Source organism: Nerophis lumbriciformis, linkage group LG28 (genome assembly GCF_033978685.3).
Source record: "Nerophis lumbriciformis linkage group LG28, RoL_Nlum_v2.1, whole genome shotgun sequence".
Classification (NCBI taxonomy): domain Eukaryota; kingdom Metazoa; phylum Chordata; class Actinopteri; order Syngnathiformes; family Syngnathidae; genus Nerophis; species Nerophis lumbriciformis.
This window is the reverse complement of record NC_084575.2, coordinates 22,538,446-22,560,566: the sequence shown is the minus strand read 5'-3', so window position 1 is coordinate 22,560,566 and position 22,121 is coordinate 22,538,446. Positions and strand designations below refer to the sequence as shown.

The window sequence follows — 22,121 nt, the reverse complement described above, 5'->3', positions numbered from 1 at the left end:
GTGCCCTGTCCCCTGACCTGAAGGCTGCGTCGCGGGCCCTGAGGAGTATGCGGACCTGGCTGGTCATCCAGGGTTTCTTGTTGGGGTAAACCCGGATGGTTTTTTTCCACAGTCACATTCCCGATGCAGAACTTTATGTAGTCCAGCACCGTTCCTGTGGCTGTCTCCAGCTCCTGTTGTTGGAAGAGGTCCCAGTCTGTGTGTTGGAAGCAGTCCTGAAGTTTGGGGAGTGCATCGTCAGGCCAGGTCATAACAGTCTTTGTGATAGGCCTGGCCTGGCGTCTGATGGGGGTGTAGGTAGGAGAGAGCAGGAGGGAAAGATGGTCTGACTGTCCAAGCTGGGGGAGGGGATGTAGCTCTGTACGCGTGCTTTATGTTGGTATACACGTGGTCCAGGGTGTTCTTGCCCCTTGTAGAACACTTCACGTGCTGGTAGAACTTAGGGAGTACAGTCTTCAGATTGGCCTTATTAAAATCCCCTGCTATGATATGAACACCGTCGGGGTGGGCCCGCTGCTGTTCGTTGACGGTGTTCAGCAGAAGAGAGAGCGCTGTGTTTACTTTGGCGTCCGGTGGAATATACACAGCCGTGATGATAACAACAGACAGCTCTCTCGGGAGAAAAAAAGGCCGACATCTAACAGACATGTACTCCACGTCCGGGCAACAGTGCTGTTCAGTGATTGTCCCGTTGTTGCACCAGTTCTCATGCACGTAGATACAGAGCCCCCCTCCTCTGCTCTTACCGGAGTCCTTAGTTCTGTCCCGGCGGAGCAGAGTGCGTCCGGCTAGCTGCATGCTAGCATCGGGTATTTCCGGGTGAAGCCAGGTTTCGGTGATAATCATAGCACAACAGTCCCGAACATAGCGGTTTCCAGCAAGTTGTAACTCCAGGTCGTCCATCTTCTGTACAAGGGATCTGGCATTAGAGAGGAACAGGCTCGGTAGAGGTGGCTTGTGGGGTTGTTTCCTAAGCCTGAGCAAGACGCCGGACCTGCGGCCACGCTTCTGCTTCCTCTCCCTCCTCCGTCTGCGCCGTCTCCCAGACCCGACAACAAACCACGGAGAGCCCTGTGCTCTCGCTATGTCATCTGGGATGTTGTGCTCGTGGTGAAAGTCGCTCGAAACAGATATCTGGTGCGAGTTACCGATATCCAAGAGTGACTGGCGGGTGTACCGGGTGTTTGCAGTACAGGTGGTGCACAAAAGGAAAAAAAACATGAAGAAAAGAAGGAAGAAAGAGCACTGAAATGGAGAGCCGTAAGCCGCTGCGTCTGTGCGCGCCGCCATCTTGGATTTTTTTTAAAAAGAGAAATACTTGAATTTCAGTGTTCATTTATTTCCACATATACACACACATAACACTCATCTACTCATTGTTGAGTTAAGGGTTGAATTGTCCATCCTTGTTCTATTCTCTGTCACTATTTTTCTAACCATGCTGAACACCCTCTCTGATGATGCATTCTGCTTCGTCTCCTTGTTGTTTGCGCAGTTGTGCACTGCACTCTCTAAAAGCAGTAGATGTTAATGTCACATATGCATGTACAGTAGATGGCAGTATTGTCCTGTTTAAGAGTGTCACAACATTGCTGTTTACGGCAGACGAACTGCTTTACGGTAGACGAAAACGTGACTGCTGTTGTTGTGTGTTGTTACCGTGCTGGGAGGACGTTAATGAAACTGCCTAACAATAAACCCACATAAGAAACCAAGAACTCGCCCTCCATCATTCTACAGTTATAATGTGATTGGGCAGGCACGCTGTTTTATTGTGGGAAAGCGGACGTGAAAACAGGCTGTCGACACGTCACTCAGGTCCGCCTGAATTTCGGGAGATTTTCGGGAGAAAATTTGTCCAGGGAGGTTTTCGGGAAAGGCACTGAATTTCGGGAGTCTCCCGGAAAATCCGGGAGGGTTGGCAAGTATGGTTTATATTGTGGGAAAAACGGACGTGAAAACAGGTCAGGTCCGCATGGAGCTGGAGGGGGCGTGGCCTCCAGCTCGGCTTGAATTTCGGGATTAAATTTGTCCCGGGAGGTTTTCGGGAGAGGTGCTGAATTTCGGGAGTCTCCTGGAAAATCCGGGAGGGTTGGCAAGTATGCTCACCGGACATGCCACCCATTCAGCATGTTTGGGATGCTGTGGATCGGCGTATATGACAGCGTGTTCCAGTTCCTGCCAATATGCAGCAACTTCACACAGCCATTGAAGGGGAGTGGACCAACATTCCACAGAGCACGATCAACAACCTAAACAAATCTATGCAAATGAGATGTGTTGCACTGCGTGAGGCAAATGGTGATCACACCAGATACTGAATGCTTTTCTCACCCCCCCAGACTCTAATAAAGCAAAACTGCACATTTCAGAGTGGCCTTTTATTGTGGGCAGCCTCAGGCACATGCTGTTTAATCAGCATCTTGATAAGCCACACCTATAAGGTGGGATGAAATAGGCAAAGAAGAAATGCTCACTAACACAGGTTTTTGCGCAATATTTGAGAGGAATAGGTCTTTCGTGTGTAAAGTAACATTTTTAGATCTTTGAGTTCAACTCGTGAAAAACGGCAGCAAAATCAAAATTGTTGCGTTCATATTTTTGTTCCGTATGAGTGGATGTTTCTGTTTGTCAAAATGTTGCCAATAGAATGATTGTACAAACATTTATTATACGCCATGACTCAATTTCTACATCCTGTGAGATGTCTTCGATGTAAAGGTTTTATTTCTCTCTACAGAGAGGAAAAGCCATTGATAGGTTTTTAAAATAAAATAGAAAACTTGACTTTTGCGACAGATTTATAGAAATTCCAAAGGAAGGATTTGACTTTGTATACAGATCAAAAATGGTTTTCAGCAGAGGTGGGTAGGTATAAGTACACTACATTTTTTTGGGTAAATTGTACTTGTCAGATTAGTGTTAAGTCAACATACTTTTACTTTGTTGCATTAGGTTTCTTTCCCATTGTTTTATGTATTTATATTATATTTGTGTGAATCCCGCAGGAATTTACACGTTGTCCTACACCAAAAATGGATCTATTTATCGTAGTTATATTCTTCTGCCTCCTTCCCCTCCAGTTTTTATCCGATAGGAACCAAGTATCAAAACGTTCGGCTGTGCTGAGACACCATTGTTTGTCTTCCCAAATGTCCCTGATTACCAGGAATTCCAAGTTTTCCAGGAAATGTTTCCTTTTTTGACAGCCTCCTTCTCTCCCAGTTTTCATCCGATTGGAACCATGCGAGTGTCAAACCGTTCAGCTCATACTAACCATTTTTTCGAACCAAGACTCCCAGATTACCAGGAATTGCAGGACATGTTTTCCATTGAAAATGAATGGGCCAAAATTCAAACTTGCACAATTCCCACATTTCTCACTCCACTCACCCTGGACATTCAACCTAACATGTTTCCCGGTTCAAACATTTCCCCGATTACCAGGAATTTTAAACACATTTTTTTTCTTTTTTCTTTTGACTACTTCTTCCACATTTTTCATCCAAATTCAACCATTCCACCATCGGAGTGTTTCTCTTAGTCAAGCTATTTATATTTCGGAGTCAGAAATGTTTACCTCGTATTTCCCACTTTCTGTAACAGCTCTTCTCTAATAAGAATTGTTACTACAAACCATTTCACAAATTTCCAACACCAGCGCACTGGGTTCACTCAGGCCAATTGAGCCATGTCCCATATTCCACAAAATTCCCGCTTTTCCCGACTTTTACAAATTTCCAGAAAATTTAAAAGAATAGTGATTTTCAAAGTTCTACAATTCACACACACACACTTCCATACTTGCCAACCTTGAGACCTCCGATTTCGGGAGGTGGGGCGGGGGCGTGGTTGGGGCGGGGCTAAGAGGGGAGGAGTATATTTACAGCTAGAATTCACCAAGTCAAGTATTTCATATATATATATAAGAAATACTTGACTTTCAGCGAATTCTAGCTATATATATATTTGTTTTATATATATATATATATATATATATATATATATATATAAAAAATACTTGAATTTCAGTGTTCATTTATTTACACATATACACACACATAACACTCATCTACTCATTGTTGAGTTAAGGGTTGAATTGTCCATCCTTGTTCTATTCTCTGTCACTATTTTTCCAACCATGCTGAACACCCTTTCGCAGGTACCCAGAAAGGTTTCGAGTACCACCAAAAAAACTGAATCTCTGAAGACAGTATAAAAATCAGTGTTAAAGGTGTACAAATACTGTTTGTATAATAAGCATGTTATTTTTTACAAATGAGGGTTAAGAGTTCAGTACTAAAAAAAAAAAAAAAAAAAGAATGTGGCTTAAGTACAGTTTTTTAATTGAGCTGCTGCATTTTTGGTTGGGTTGTTTATTTATTTTGAGTAACTTCTATACATTTCTAAAACGGGAGGAATGTAATAGTGATCTATGTTTGTCTGTTGCCATCTCCTGGTGAATGTTGGCTACAGCGTACTGGGGCTACTTTTTGGTTGGCCAACGATTTACATGGTGTTGCGCACCTGACGTCACTCAGGTCCGCATGGAGCTGGAGGGGGCGTGGCTTCCAGCTCCGCCTGAATTTCGGGAGATTTTCGGGAGAAAATTTGTCCCGGGAGGTTTTCGGGAGAGGCGCTGAATTTCGGGAGTCTCCTGGAAAATCCGGGAGGGTTGGCAAGTATGCACATTTCTCACCAGATTCGAACCGTTCTACCATCCACACACTCCACTAATCATGGACATTCAAGCTCACGTTTTCCCCAGTTCCGAAAATTCCCAGATTACCAGGAATTTTCCTCAATGCAAATTGGTCAATATACAAACCTCTTCATATCCCACATTTCTCATCCAATTCAAACTGTTCCAAACCATCCACACACTCCACTCACCCTGGACATTCAAGCAAAAACGTTTCCGTGTTCCAAAATGATCCTGATTACCAGGAATTATGGCTTTTAAACACCAGTGTTTTTTCCCTTTTTTCTTTTGACTTCTTCTCCCAGTTTCCATCCAATTGGAACTGTTCAAGTATGAAAACAATCGGCCGGGAATCGATATTCTCAAATATCCCTGATTACCAGGAATACCAAGTTTTCCAGGACATTTTTATCCGCCATTTCTTACACGATTCGAACCATTCCACCATCCACATCCTCTTCTTATTCTGGATATTCAAGCCACCTGTTTCCCTTTTCCAAAAAAATTACTATTTTTCCCGGAATTATCAGGAATTTCTCCCCATTGAAAATGAATGGGCAGTATACCAACTTCTCCATATTCCACATTTATTGTCCGATTCGAACCGTTCCACAACCAACACGCTTCACTCAACCTGGACTTTCAAGCCAGCATGTTTCCCAGTTCCGAAAACTCCCAGATTACTGGGAATTACCAGGAATTTTCCCCCATTGAAAATGAATGGGCAATACACAAACCTCTTCATATCCCACATTTCTCGTACGATTCGAACAATTACAACATCCACACACTCCACCTAACCCTTCCACTCATATTACACGGATTGGAGTCATTCATAATTAAATGATTACTGCTTGCAAAGACAAACATTTGGCTCGCTAGAGTGACTTCTTCCAGCGGTCACGGTCACATGACTGTTTCACCAATCCAACATAAGCACTCGTGACGTTTGACTCCATTACCCCAGTTTAACAGAGCCTGGCCGTCACATGACCCCACTCCAAACTACATACCGTATTTTTCGGAGTATAAGTCGCACCGGAGTATAAGTCGCACCTGCCGAAAATGCATAATAAAGAAGGAAAAAAACATACCAAACTATGAAAAAAACTGCGACTTATAGTCCGAAAAATACGTACTGTGAAAAGTGACATGACATCAGACGAGGCAGCACAACTCTTCAAGGTTTACGTTACTATGAAAAATAACATACTATCATGTGCTGTCATCTGTGTCAGTTGAAATGTTCCACATTCCAAACCACAATAATTCCACTTCCAACCAAAGTAAACATGTTGTAGATGGTTTTTTTATGTTTTAGCTGCGTGCACGCTAACATTAGCCCTGTTATTGTGTCAACTAGTGACAGTAAAATGTGCATCTTTAATAGTTCATGCTGCAGTTGTGGCTTTCACCGACTGTCACTGAATACTTACTAATGTAATTTTTTTACTGTACATTTTGCTTTTATTTAACTCATATTGTGTAATATGAGTTAAGTTAAAGCAAAATGGTGAAACAAATTAAGAAACCCTGCTGTAGAGTCTAAAGCGGGATTTCTTAACCTTTCTTACCTTGGGGCTCAACTTTTTCACTACAGAGGGGACCGGGCCCACTCAAATAATACATACCTGCCAACTACTCCGGTTTTCCCGTAATTAGTACGGTTTTCATCAACCTATTCCGGGTTACGGTTGCAGTGATAAAAAATATGGTTTTTCATTAATTAAAATTTTTTTTTTTTTTTTAAGTTTTATTCACGAAATCGCGTAACAACAATGACAATCGACACTGCTTCCCGTAACTTCCTATCGAGCCATTCCGAATGCCATGCGCGAGGCTATTTATAGCACCACTGCCAAGCACGAGGCACCAGTTGCCATTGTTTCCAAACGAGCGAACGATCATGGAATCAGCCGGAGAAAAATCGCAAACGAGTCTTAAACCGAAAAGAAAACTGCAGTCATTCCGTGAAGAATATTCAAAAGCCTATCCGGGAATAATTATCCGTTCCAAAAAGGGTGAAAACTACGCGAATTGCACCTTGTGCAGACAAGATTTTTCGTTCGGACACGGAGGAATTAGCGATGTAAAAGACCACGTTGGGACAAAAAAACACAAGTCTAATGCCGTTGCTAGCGATACAATTTGGATTTTAGCCACAAAAAGGTAATGACACCAATGTTATCTATTGGAATTGTTTAGTACTGTTATACTGTTAAAAGTGTTTATACTATTTATGCTTTCAAGTCCAAGTTGAAGAAATCTTGTTAAATGTTGACAGCATAACTACCAAAATACAGAAGTATGTCCTTAATATTTTTGCAGTGGTATTTCTGTTGAAAAGTTAAAATGATTACATTAGAGATGTGATGTGCCACTTTTCAAGTGTCTGATGGCTTAAATTAATTTTCATTAATTTTTCATATTTTGAATTCTTTTGAAAGGCTTACAAAAAAACTACATTTGAATTGTAATTCCATGCTATTGACAGGACTATTAATTTTAATGAAGTTAGCTTACCATGTTTACAGTATGATAATTGTGATAGAAATGTGAATTTTAGGCACAGAATATTTTTTACAATTGAACAAGGCAGTAGATTATACAAGCTTGGACAGAAAGTTAATAATGACACCAATTTTTTTTTTAATGGAATTGTTTAGTACTGTTTTACCATTTGTTTACTGTAAAAAGTGTTTATACTGTTTATACTTTCAATTAACAAATTGAAGTCTTGTGAAAGGTTGACAGGATAACTGGCATTAACTGTCAAAATAATTTCAAACTATTGAAGTTAGCTTACAGAATAAACATGTCAATCAACCCATATGATTTTTGCTGTAATATTTTTGTTTTGAAAAGTCACTGTGACTGATAGAAAAGTGATGGTTTTAGCAACATTTTAACCTGTCTGAATGCTAATAATCATTTTGCGTCGAACCCCCCACCAGGACTTTGTCCTGGACCTACCGGGGCCTGCGGCCCCTGGACCCTGGCTACTAGGTTTTTCTGATTTCAAAAGTTGGCAGGTATGATAATAACACAGAATTACCGGTAGTATTCCTATTCTTGATTTTAATCATATTCAAAAAGGATATCTAACCTTCCTACAGTTTACCGGATTACCCTTGTCAAAAGATATGAGAGTATGTGTTTATCACAAATATCATTATCAAGGCTTAGGTCAGACTGATTACAAAAATAAATACCAATCAAAAAGACTGCAATAGTTAGAAGGGACACATAAAAACGGATGAAAATAAAATGTGTAGTACTAAAATAAATACATTTATGTAAAATTATAAATAATTAATGTTGTGTTTGTTAAATATACTGTCAATAAAATGTAAGTGCAGATGGAAATAATGGATGGACAGCTTCCCCATTTTAGTCATACTTTTTGCACTTAAGAAAGTTTAGCTCAAGACTTCTTCTGTTTGTTTGATATTGTCATTACTGCCACCAGTTGTGGAAAAGTGTATTACAATTGAGTACCACTGCGGCCCATAAGGAAGACAGCTGAGAAAACTGGAGATGTCCGACAATGGCTTTTTTGCCGATATCCGATATTCCGATATTGTCCAACTCTTAATTACCGATTCCGATATCAACCGATATCGTGGAATTAACACATTATTATGCCTAATTTTGTTGTGATGCCCCGCTGGATGCATTAAACAATGTAACAAGGTTTTCCAAAATAAATCAACTCAAGTTATGGAAAAAAATGCCAACATGGCACTGCCATATTTATTATTGAAGTCACAAAGTGCACGGACTGAGTCCCTTTGGGACAGAGGACCCTATTGAATTTCTAGCGTTTTATTATTATACTGCCGCCTCTTTGAGCTGTAATTTGACCCCCTTAACATGCTTCAAAACTCACTAAATTGGACACACACATCGGGACTGGCGAAAATTGCGATCTAATCAAAAAACCAAACCCCAAAACTCTAAATTGCGCTCTAGCGCCCCCTAGGAAGAAAACACAGACAAAACTGCCTCTAACTCCCAGTAGGAATGTCGTAGAGACATGAAACAAAAACCTCTATGTAGGTCTCACTTAGACCTATATTTCATACACTGACAACCCCCAGCAAAAATCAACAGGAAGTTTGCAATTCCCCCTTCAAAACAAAAGTGTAGAAACAGTCACCTTTTTTCAAACATTATCTCCTCTGAGCGCGTTTGTCGTGTCTGCTTCAAATTAGCACAGGAGAGAGATTGAACCCTTCTGATTAAAAGTTGATGAAAGAGTTGTAATTACTGCTCCGGTTTGGATTTTATGAGCCCTCAAAGTCGGTCCCGTCCATCGCTGCCTGCAGCTTTATTTTTTTTTAACATGCCTCAAAACAGCAGCTTGGAATTTGGGACATGAGGAGGTTGGGGGGGGTTATTGTAGCGTGCCGGAAGAATTAGTGCTGCAAGGGGTTCTGGGTATTTGTTCTGTTGTGTTTATGTTGTGTTACGGTGCGGATGTTCTCCTGAAATGTGTTTGTCATTCTTGTTTGGTGTGGGTTCACAGTGTGGCGCATATTTGTAACAGTGTTAAAGTTGTTTATACGGCCACCCTCAGTGTGACCTGCATGGCTGTAGACCAAGTATGCCTTTCATTCACTTGTGTGTGTGAAAAGCCGTAGGTATTATGTGATTGGGCCGGCACGCAAAGACAGTGCCTTTAAGGTTTATTGGCGCTCTGTACTTCTCTCTACGTCCGTGTACCACTCCGTACAGCGGCGTTTTGAAAAGTCATTAATTTTACTTTTTGAAACCGATACCGATAATTTCCAATATTAAATTTTAAAGCATTTATCGGCCGATAATCTCTAGAGAAAACTATATTTTTGGCGGCCCTCTCAAGGTGCAGTGGCGGCTTAACAATGGGCCCCTCTGGATAAGAAACACAACTCTGAAGTACTCTTACTTAAATGCAATGTTTGGATAATCTACCCACCTCTGGTTTAGTTTTATCAATACCATTTAAAAAAAAATAGGATTAAGAAGAGCATTTTTACATCAAATAATTATTGTCTTTTCTTCTTATTTTTCTCAAAATGAGCAACGTGTACTGATTAGAGCACAACAATTTTAAGACAATTGAAAGGAGTCCAGCCATGAACCTCACCACACATCACTGGGCAAAGTGTGGATGATAGACTGAAGCTGCCATTGTTTTACAGTGTGGTGATAGTAAACATTGCACATTTTACGCAGACAGGCAAAAAAATATTTTTTACATGAAATAGTGAATTCTCCTTTTAAAATCTTTAGCAAAGAGTGTAGTGCTTTTTAAAAACGACATCCAGTGCAAGCAAAAGTTCTGAACCCAACCCTTCCATATCTAATATATCATAATAATCACAACACGAAATCCATGCAGTGCTTTGAGAGTAAATGAGTCTCATCAACCCTACATTGCACCGTGGGTCACAGGTCACCCCAGCGCTTATTTTTCCCCAGGGAAAATAACAACAAACCTGTCCTTGACAAGTCGGCGTGCATATAAGATTGGCATGATATCAAAAAAAGCAAACGATGTTTGCAGTGTTATTTTAGGTTCACTCAGCCATCATCAGTCCTTCTGGGATTGTACTAAAAAGTTGTTCACTTTCAAGGTTCCTTTTGTGCATTGTTCAAGAGTTAAATAGTAGTGAAGAAGAAAAAAAATCCAGGAACATATTTGCTAGTGTCATATTCAAAAAAATCGGCCAAGATAAATGCTTTTTTTTTTCATGTCTATAAGGGCCCATGTGATGATCGATGAAAAATAGATACAGACCTCCTTCACTGCGATCTGTCCGGTTCTATCTTGGACTCGCCGTTCTGTTTGTCGTTGGATTTCTGGGAGAGGTGCGTGGACACGGTGGCTGCCTGCACCACGGCTTTGAAGCTACGCTTTCGCTTCTGCACGTTCTGCTCCGGGTGGAAGACGATGACGTAGACTTTGGGGATGTAGAGCATGCCCAGGGAGACAGTTGCGCTTAGACTCATGGACACTGTCAGGGTGGTGGTCTGGATGAACATCTGGGGGAAAAAAAGCAAAAAGGGGGTCACAATAATTACTCACAGGACATTGTTGTAACATTCTGTGACTCGGGATGGCTACCGAATTATGTCGCTACTACTAAGTATCCATCATACTTGCCAACCTTGAGACTTCCAAATTCGGGAGATTGGGGGGGAGAGTATATTTATAGCTAGAATTCACTGAAATTCAAGTATTTATTATATATATATATATATATATATATATATATATATATATATATATATAAATACCGGTACTTGACATTCAGTGAATTCTAGCTATATATATATATATATATATATATATATATATATATATATATATATATATATATATATATATATATATATATATATAAATAAAATAAATACTTGACATTCAGTGAATTATAGCTATATATATATATATATATATATATATATATATATGTATATATATATATATATATATATAAATAAAATAAATACTTGACATTCAGTGAATTCTAGCTATATATATATATATATGTATATATATATATATATATATAAATAAAATAAATACTTGACATTCAGTGAATTCTAGCTATATATATATATATATATATATATATATATATATATATATATATAGATATGTACTTTATTATATATATATATATATATATATACAAAAAAAAAGATATTACTAATAATTGACTAAAATAGGATGACAAAACTATTTAAATAAAAAAATTAAACTATTAATAATAATTCAAGTAACCTTACCACTTTGTGACTTCAATAATAAATATGGCAGTGCCATGTTGGCATTTTTTTTCCATAACTTGAGTTGATTTATTTTGGAAAACCTTGTTACATTGTTTAATGCATCCAGCGGGGCATCACAACAAAATTAGGCATAATAATGTGTTAATTTCACGACTGTACATATCGGTATCGGTTGATATCGGTATCGGTAATTAAGAGTTGGACAAAATCGTAATATCGTCAAAAAAGCCATTATCGGACATCTCTAGTAAAAAGTACAATATTCAAGTATCAACTTTTCAACTTTTTTTTTATTGCATTCCGCGATTATGCTGTGGGTTATTTTATTTCTACAATGTGCCATGGACCGTAATAAACAATCCACGGTCTGCTAGCGGCCTCCGTCTTGCACTTTGAGCACCCCTGTTTACTAAATGACAAAAGTCATATGACACCCACAAGTCAACGGCTGGGCTGCACACTTGTGGCGATGTTGTATGCATGTCCACAACGGTGGTCATGCACACTGGGCTTGTGGAGGTGCCCTGCATGCAGGAAACACTTCCTGTCTTCACTTTTAATGTGTACTGTCAACGTGGGAATTATACCACCACCTAACCGAGAGGCGCCAAATCTATTTGTGGCGGCCCAAATGTATGTATTGAGTACCACTGCACTACTCTATCAGGGACTAAAACCCATGCAAGCACCGGAATGGAGACTGGATTCCATTCAAATTGTGTACTGTATTAAACCATGACATGCTAAATGTCCAATGACTTCCATTTTGATGAGGTTCACACATCTTTTTCTCTGAAATTGCATCCGATTGAAATGAAAATGTCATTCAGAGTTTATTTGAAGAGCAGAGCTCGGGGTTGGGGTTTGTGGTTGTGGTTGTGGTTGTTCTCTGCAAGTGTGGTTTCCGTGGCTGGACTGAAATATCATGGTGGACAAACAGATAAATAATTAACTACAGAAGTTAGAAAAAAGATGAAAAGCATCAAGAAGAAGGGTGTATGACAGAGCGGGTCAGAAAGAATAACATACAAACCCCAAAACCCGTGAAGTTGGCACATTGTGTAAATGGTAAATAAAAACAGAATACAATGATTTGCAAATCCTTTTCAACTTATATTCAATTGAATAGACTGCAAAGACAGGATAATCAATGTTCGAACTGGAAAACTATTTTTTTTTTGCAAATATTAGCTCATTTGGAATTTGATGCCTGCAACATGTTTCAAAAAAGCTGATAAAGTTGAGGAATGCTCATCAAACACTTATTTGGAACATCCCACAGGTGAACAGGCTAATTGGGAACAGGTGTGTGCCATGATTGGGTATAAAAGCAGCATCCATGAAATGCTCAGCCATTCACAAACAAGGATGGGGCGAGGGTCACCACTTTGGGAACAAATGCGTGAGCAAATTGTTTAAGAACACGATTTCTCAACCAGCTATTGCAAGGAATTTAGAGATTTCACCATCTACGGTCCGTAATATCATCAAAAGGTTCAGAGAATCTGGAGAAATCATTGCACGTAAGCAGCAAGGCTGAAAACCAACATTGAATGCCCGTGACCTTGGATCCCTAAGGCGGTACCTCATCAAAAACCGACATCAGTGTGTAAAGGATATCACCACATGGGCTCAGGAACACTTCAGAAAACCACTGTCAGTAACTACAGTTTGTCGCTACATCTGTAAGTGCAAGTTAAAACTCTACTGTGCAAAGCAAAAGCCATTTATCAACAACACCCAGAAACGCCGCCGGCTTCGCTGGGCCCGAGCTCATCTAAAATGGACTGATGCAAAGTGTAAAAGTGTTCTGTGGTCTGACGAGTCCACATTTCAAATTGTTTTTGGAAACTGTGGACGTCGTGTTCTCCGGAACAAAGAGGAAAAGAACCATCCGGATTGTCCTAGGCGCAAAGTTCAAAAGCCAGCATCTGTGATAGTATGGGGGTGTACTAGTGCCCAAGGCATGGGTAGCTTACACATCTGTGAAGGCGCCATTAATGCTGATAGGTACATACAGGACTACCATAATACTACCACCACCATGCTTGACGTTCAGAATGGTGCTCCTGGGATTAAAAGCCTCACCTTTTCTCCTCCAAACATATTGCTGGGCATTGTGGCCAAACAGTTCAATTTTTGTTTCATCTGACCACAGAACTTTCCTCCAGAAGGTCTTATCTTTGTCCATGTGATATCAGAAAGAAGAAACACCAAAAAGATTAAAGCTGCAAGCAGGGATGGACGGGACTGACTTTGAGGGCTCATAAAATCCAACCCGGAGCAGTAATTAAAACTCTTTCATCAACTTTTAATCAGAAGGGTTCAATCTCTCTCCTGTGCTAATTTGAAGCCGACACGACAAACGTGCTCAGAGGAGATAATGTTTGAAAAAAGGTGACTGTTTTTACATAACTTTTGTTTTGAAGGGGGAATTGCAAACTTCCTGTTGATTTTTGCGGGGGGTTGTCAGTGTATGAAATATAGGTCTAAGTGAGACCTACATAGAGGTTTTTGTTTCATGCCTCTACGACATTCCTACTGGGAGTTTAGAGGCAGTTTTGTCTGTGTTTTCTTCCTAGGGGGTGCTAAAGCGCAATTTGGAGTTTTGGGGTTTAGTTTTTGATTAGATCGCAATTTTCGCCAGTCCTGGTGTGTGTGTCCAATTTGGTGAGTTTTAAAGCATGTTAAGGGGGTCAAATTACAGCTCAAAGAGGCGGCGGTATAATAGTAAAACGCTAGAAATACAATAGGGTCCCTAATAAGTTGTCTAGTATGTTCACTATGTTATTGAATAACAACATTGTTCTTTGATTGCAATAAGAAACATACGTTTCATGTATCATAAGATTTTATGTTCAAATAAAGCTAATAATTAGAGATGTCGATAAATGCGTTAAAATGTAATATCGGAAATTACCGGTATAGTTTTTTTTTATTATCGGTATTGTTTTTTATTAATTTTTTTTATTTTTTATTAAATCAACATAAAAAACACAAGATACACTTACAATTAGTGCACCAACCCACAAAACCTCCCTCCCCCATTTACACCCCAACACAAAAGGGTTGTTTCTTTCTGTTATTAATATTCTGGTTCTTACATTATATATCAATATATATCAATACAGTCTGCAAGGGATACAGTCCGTAAGCACACATGATTGTGCGTGCTGCTGGTCCACTAATACAGTGGTTCTCAACCTTTTTTCAGTGATGTACCCCCTGTGAACATTTTTTAACTCAAGTACCCCCTAATCAGAGCAAAGCATTTTTGGTTGAAAAAAGAGATAAAGAAGTAAAATACAGCACTATGTCATCAGTTTCTGATTTATTAAATTGTATAACAGTGCAAAATATTGCTCATTTGTAGTGGTCTTATATATATATAAAAATAACTAAAAACTTGTTGAAAAATAAACAAGTGATTCAATTATAAATTAAGATTTCTACACATAGAAGTAATCATCAACTTAAAGTGCCCTCTTTGGGGATTTTAATAGAGATCCATCTGGATTCATGAACTTAATTCTAAACATTTCTTGACAAAAAAAGAAATCTTTAACATCAATATTTATGGAACATGTCCACAAAAAATCTAGCTGTCAACACTATTGCATTGTTGCATTGTAATGAATGGAATAGCCTACTTGATTTGATGTTCAGTTTATGAACTTACATTCATATTTTGTTGAAGTATTATTCAATAAATATATTTATAAAGGATTTTTGAATTGTTGCTATTTTTGGAATGTTTAAAAAAAATCTCACGTACCCCTTGGCATACCTTCAAGTACCCCCAGGGGTACGCGTACCCCCATTTGAGAACCACTGCACTAATAGTACTAACCTTTAACAGTTAATTTTCCTCATTTTCATTAATTACTAGTTTCTATGTAACTGTTTTTATATTGTTTTACTTTCTTTTTTATTCAAGAAAATGTTTTTAATTTATTTATCTTATTTTATTAATTTTTTTAAAAAGTACCTTATCTTCACCATACCTGGTTGTCCAAATTAGGCATAATAATGTGTTAATTTCACAACTGCATATATCGGTTGATATCGGTATCGGCAATTAAAGAGTTGGACAATATCGGATATCAGCAAAAAGCCATTATTGGACATCCCTACTAATAATCACATTTTTGTGGTTACCTTTATTTTGAAAAGTGTTGAAAAGTATTTTGGTCCCGATACCAAAATGGTATCAAGACAACCCGTCACTCCGAGAAAACAACTGATTTCCTCCCGCGTGTTTACTCTTTTTCAGTTTGTCACAAATAAATATCATTCACAGGTGCCAGTAAACACCACACACGCCCCATCGGTTGTCGCATTGCTGTCCTGGCTATTTTCATTCCAGAGCTCAAGCGGCCATGTTTTCCCCCCGTGATTAATGATTCACGAGCCGGTATATGTATTCAAGAAGAGAGACTCTATTTATGGGCTTTGACCACGCTGCTCTTCCTCTATCGTGAATCCGACAGCGGTAAAGAGAGGGGACTTCTCCTGAGACAAACTCCAGTGAATTACGAAACTCATTATTCAAGCAAACTGTACTGGTTATGAATAAATCAACACACATGTGCCATAAATAAGATATAATTGTGGCATAAATAAGTTACAGATTGTACACTGCCCAGCGCTCATCTCCATCATCAGCAGCATGTACTGCACTGTATCTCCTGCTTTAATATCGGTCCAGAATGGTTTCTTTTATAAGCTCATCCCTGCTTTTAGTCAGTCTTACTCAATGACCCCTTTCCATATTTCTGAAAGAAGCAGCGGTGATGTATGCTATGGATTTATGCGCTTACAGCCGGAGGCGAGCTGATATATACCGGCTTAGAAATAGTGAATGATACGTGAATACTGACGAGCAGCAAGCAGGTAGAAGAAGCCCGCATCCCTTATATGTGGTCCTACACACGATGGAGGCACATAATATTTTCATGAACCAGACAAAAGTCAAAGTCTATATTTATAACCCTTTTTTGAGTGATGATTTATTGAATGGGATGCAAATCGTGAGGGTTTGCGACCATCCCTCAAATCCGCTGACCTATTTTCCTTCTGTCCTTTCTTATTTCCCTTCATTTCCATTTAGAAGAGGTGAAAAGATTCTGAAAGCACTTCAGGCTTTAATTGTTGCAGCCTGACTGGTTTATAATGCAGCCTTAGTCCAATCTTTTTTTTTAAACAGTCTTGTGCATTGTCCACCCATCCATCCATTTTCTATCCTGCTTAACCCACATCTGCATCGTGATAGTGGAAAATAACTGGCAAAGTAGATGGAACTCTGCCTTTCTGTAAAAGGAGGCAGGAAGTCGTCCTGTGAGCAAAGCAGGAAGCCAGTACAGGACGAGCAGCAACCAACTCAGGTTTCATGTTGAACCTCAGAGGGATTTAATTACACTTACTGTCATTTCAATCTGCTCACTACCATGACTACGGCAGAATCAGATCTCTATGACTGCATGGCATCATATTGGAGCAATCATTGTAGTAAAACAAAGTCACATGCGGAAAATCTGCACACTCGTTTAGGAACCAAGTAGTCGATAACATTTCCATGTTTAGATAACAAATTAGTGTTAGAATATTATAGCAAATATACACTTCACACATTTGTCTTGAACTACATTAGACTTCACTTGAAGAACACACATCATATGCAGCTTTCACTTTGCCTGCTGACTAAACCATCTATTGTTAAATGTCTAATCACTGGTACAAACCCCGTTTCCATATGAGTTGGGAAATTGTGTTAGATGTAAATATAAACGGAATACAATGATTTGCAAATCCTTTTCAACCCATATTCAATTGAATGCACTACAAAGACAATATATTTGATGTTCAAACTCATAAACTTTTTTTTTTTTTCTGCAAATAATAATTAACTTAGAATTTCATGGCTGCAACACGTGCCAAAGTAGTTGGGAAAGGGTTATGTTCACCACTGCGTTACATGGCCTTTCCTTTTAACAACACTCAGTAAACGTTTGGGAACTGAGGAGACACATTTTTTAAGCTTCCACGGTGGAATTATTTCCCATTCTTGCTTGATGTACAGCTTAAGTTGTTCAACAGTCCGGGGGTCTACGTTGTGGTATTTTAGGCTTCATAATGCGCCACAGATTTTCAATGGGAGACAGGTCTGGACTACAGGCAGGCCAGTCTAGTACCCGCACTCTTTTACTATGAAGCCATGTTGATGTAACACGTGGCTTGGCATTGTCTTGCATGGTAACGTTGCTTGGATGGCAACATATGTTGCTCCAAAACCTGTATGTACCTTTCAGCATTAATGGCGCCTTCACAGATGTGTAAGTTACCCATGTCTTGGGCACTAATACACCCCCATACCATCACAGATGCTGGCTTTTCAACTTTGCGCCTGTAACAATCCGGATGGTTCTTTTCCTCTTTGGTCCGGAGGACACAACGTCCACAGTTTCCAAAAACAATTTGAAATGTGGACTCGTCAGACCACAGAACACTTTTCCACTTTGTATCAGTCCATCTTAGATGAGCTCAGAATCAGAATCAGAATCAGAATCAGCTTTATTGTCATTACGCAAGGTAACGCTCAGGCCCAGCGAAGCCGACTGCGTTTCTGGGTGTTGTTGATAAACAGTTTTCGCCTTGCATAGGAGAGTTTTAACTTGCACTTACAGATGTAGCGACCAACTGTAGTTACTGACAGTGGGTTTCTGAAGTGTTCCTGAGCCCATGTGGTGATATCCTTTACACACCGATGTCGCTTGTTGATGCAGTACAGCCTGAGAGATCGAATGTCACGGGCTTAGCTGCTTACGTGCAGTGATTTATCCAGATTCTCTGAACCCTTTGATGATATTACGGACCATAGATGGTGAAATTCCTTGCAATAGCTGATTGAGAAAGGTTTTTCTTAAACTGTTCAACAATTTGCTCACGCATTTGTTGACAAAGTGGTGACCCTCGCCCCATCCTTGTTTGTGAATGACTGAGCATTTCATGGAATCTACTTTTATACCCAATCATGGCACCCACCTGTTCCCAATTTGCCTGTGCACCTGTGGGATGTTCCAAATAAGTGTTTGATGAGCATTCCTCAACTTTATCAGTATTTATTGACACCTTTCCCAACTTCTTTGTCACGTGTTGCTGGCATCAAATTCTAAAGTTAATGATTATTTGCAAAAAAAAAAAAATGTTTATCAGTTTGAACATCAAATATGTTGTCTTTGTAGCATATTCAACTGAATATGGGTTGAAAATTATTTGCAAATCATTGTATTCCGTTTATATTTACATCTAACACAATTTCCCAACTCATATGGAAACGGGGTTTGTATCAGTAAAGTTATGTACAAAGAAAGTGAACAATAGCAAAAAAAAATTGAAACATCTTTTTTTTTGTTTGATTACATAAAGAGACAAACATTTCTCTCCATAGTTACATATCCAAACAAGCTTGGATTAAAAGTAATTTTAAATTAAGTTGCGTTTGAGTTTATCCCAAACATGCATACAATTACAACATGACACACCACAATTTCCAGTTTCTCTTTTCAACATGTTTGAAAAGAAGTAGGAAGAAGCAGAGCTTATTTAATCCTACCCCTTTTCCTTTACATAGCAATTGCTAACACTTTTGTTCACTTCCTGTTCTCAATTTATTCACAATATACTACATAAGTAATAAGCCGATATTATCGGCCGATAAATGCTTTAAAATGTAATATCGGAAATGATCGGTATCGGTTTCAAAAAGTAAAATTAATTACTTTTTAAAAACGCCGCTGTACGGAGCGGTACACGGACGTAGGGAGAAGTACAGAGCAGTCGCGTCTCCCAGTCAGCAGCCCCTCTCCACTCCTCTCTCCCCACACACAACACAGGAGTTGCAGCACGACTGCAGCATGAGAGGTTCACTGGCGACGCTTGATGGCCTCATCAAACCGCCGCGAGCGCAGCATAACAACAACAAGAGTGTGTTGTTGCCGGTGCTGTAGCCATGGCTAACAAGCCAGCGAGCTCGGCGACTGACTAACGACACCATGTCTATGGTTTGGGATTATTTTAAAGTGTCTCTGGCGGATAAAAAACTGGCAATTTGCAATGAGTGCAAAAAGTTGGTTATGCGAGGAGGAACCAAGACGTCTTCCTTTAATACGAGCAATTTGATCTCCCACCTCTTCAACAACCATAAGGAGATACATGATGAATACAAGCGGAAGATGGATGAAAAGCAAACAGCGAAAAAAAGTAGTACCATACAGTTGTCGCTTAAACGCAGCATCAACGTAGCATTTCAGAAGCTCTGACTGACTGGTAAGTCATTTCAAGCACTCACCACTCGCTTGCAGCACATTTTTGTTACTCATACACATACGTTAGAGCAGGGCAGATTGAGCCCAGTTTATAATTCCCTGTTATACAGTAGGCCAGGCAGTCTTGCACTAAATGAGGACTATGTTATTGTTTACTTTATTACTTTAGTATACTCTGGACTCAAGCTGTGTGCCTTCATTGTTTTTGTAGCTATTGTTTTGAGGCATGTTAAAAAAAAATTATGCACTTTGTGAAAGTCAAAGTATAGTATTTCCCATAGTTGTAGTGAGTATCAGGTTTATCTCAGGGAGAGCATGTCCCAAATTCCAAGCTGCTGTTTTGAGGCATGTTATAAAAAAAAATAATGTACTTTGTGACTTCAATAATAAATATGGCAATGCCATGTTGGCACTTTTTTCCATAACTTGAGTTGATTTATTTTGGAAAACTTTGTTACATTGTTTCATGCATCCAGCGGGGCATCACAACAGAATTAGGCATAATAATGTGTTAATTCCACGACTGTATATATCGGTATCGGTTGACATCGGAATCGGTAATTAAGAGTTGGACAATATCGGAATATAAGATATCGGCAAAAAAGCCATTATCGGATATCTCTATCCATCCATCCATCTTCTTCCGCTTATCGGAGGTCGGGTTGCGGGGTCAGCTCTAGTAATAACATTGAAAATAAATAAATAAGTAATAATTAGTGAAGTAAATTGTATTTCATATGGTGAGATTAGGGATGTCCGATAATGGCTTTTTGCCGATATCCGATATTGTCCAACTCTTTAATTACCGATACCGATATCAACCAACATATACAGTCGTGGAATTAACACATTATTATGCCTAATTTGGACAACCAGGTATGGTGAAGATAAGGTACTTTTGAAAAATTTTTATAAAATAAGATAAATAAATTAAAAACATTTTCTTGAATAAAAAAGAAACAATATAAAAACAGTTACATAGAAACTAGTAATTAATGAAAATGAGTAAAAATTAACTGTTAAAGGTTAGTACTATTAGTGGACCAGCAGCACGCACAATCATGTGTGCTGACGGACTGTATCCCTTGCAGACTGTATTGATATATATTGATATATAATGTAGGAACCAGAATATTAATAACAGAAAGAAACAACCCTTTTGTGTGAATGAGTGTAAATGGGGGAGGGAGGTTTTTTGGGTTGGTGCACTAATTGTAAGTGTATCTTGTGTTTTTTATGTTGATTTAATAAAAGAAAAACAAAAAAAAAAACGATACCGATAATAAAAAACCGATACCGATCATTTCCGATATTACATTTTAACGCATTTATCGGCCGATAATATTGGCAGGCCGATATTATCGGACATCTCTAGGTGAGATAGATAAGATTATCAATGAATTTAGAATGTTTATCATGGGTCTTCTTTGTACTTTGTAAACACTTTCAGTTTGAATAGTTTCTTGAAGTGGATCATATTAGTACACTGTTTGATTTGTTTGCTTAATCCATTCCATAATTTAACTCCACATACTGATATGCTAAAGGTCTTAAGTGTTGTATGTGCATACAAATGTTTTAAATTACACTTTTCTCTAAGGTATATTTATTTTCTTTTGTTGAAAAGAATTGTTGTACGTTCTTGGGTAGCAGATTATAGTTTGCTTTGTGCATAATTTTAGCTGTTCGCAAATTCACTATGTTGTGGAATGTCAATATTTTTGATTCAATAAATAAAGGGTTTGAGGGTTCTCTATATCCAACATTATGTATTATTCTAACTGATCTTTTTTTGTAACACAGTTAATGAGTGAAGCATACTTTTGTAATTATTTCCCCATATTTCTGCACAATAACTCAGATTTGGTAACACTAGCGAGCAGTAGAGAATATGAAGTGATTTTTGGCCCAGGACTGTACATAAATGCTGATTTTGAAAATGTAATTTTGTTTATAGATTATATGCAATCTGTTGTGTTCCCTAATTTTCAGTGTACATAAATGAAGGTGTGTGTTGCTGAGCCCGACCTGGACATAATCTGGAATGGACCTGGTTTTAAGAACCCTTTAAACAATCTAATTTCATTGACAACCTGGTCTGGTGAAGATAAGGTCCTTTTAAAAAAAAGACAATAAAATAAGATAAATAAATAAAAAACATTTTTTTGAATAAAAAAGAAAGTAAAATAATATAAAAACAATTACATAAAAAAATAGTAATTAATGAAAATGTTAGTGGACCAGCAGCACACACAATCATGTGTGCTTCAAGGACTGTATCCCTTGCAGACTGTACTGTTCTATATTGTAGGAAG

General features: G+C 38.7%; 1 protein-coding gene across 1 annotated transcript in view; it reads right to left on the bottom strand.

Annotated features, from left to right (window-relative positions):
- Positions 1 to 7,551: 7,551 nt before the first annotated feature.
- grm6b (glutamate receptor, metabotropic 6b) overlaps positions 7,552 to 22,121 on the bottom strand; it is a 91,501-nt gene continuing 76,931 nt past the window's right edge. The window contains exon 11 of the mRNA XM_061923905.2: positions 7,552 to 10,729. Within this exon, the coding sequence (XP_061779889.1) occupies positions 10,490 to 10,729 (240 nt within the window). The 3' untranslated portion in view covers positions 7,552 to 10,489. The remainder of the gene's footprint in view (positions 10,730 to 22,121) is intronic.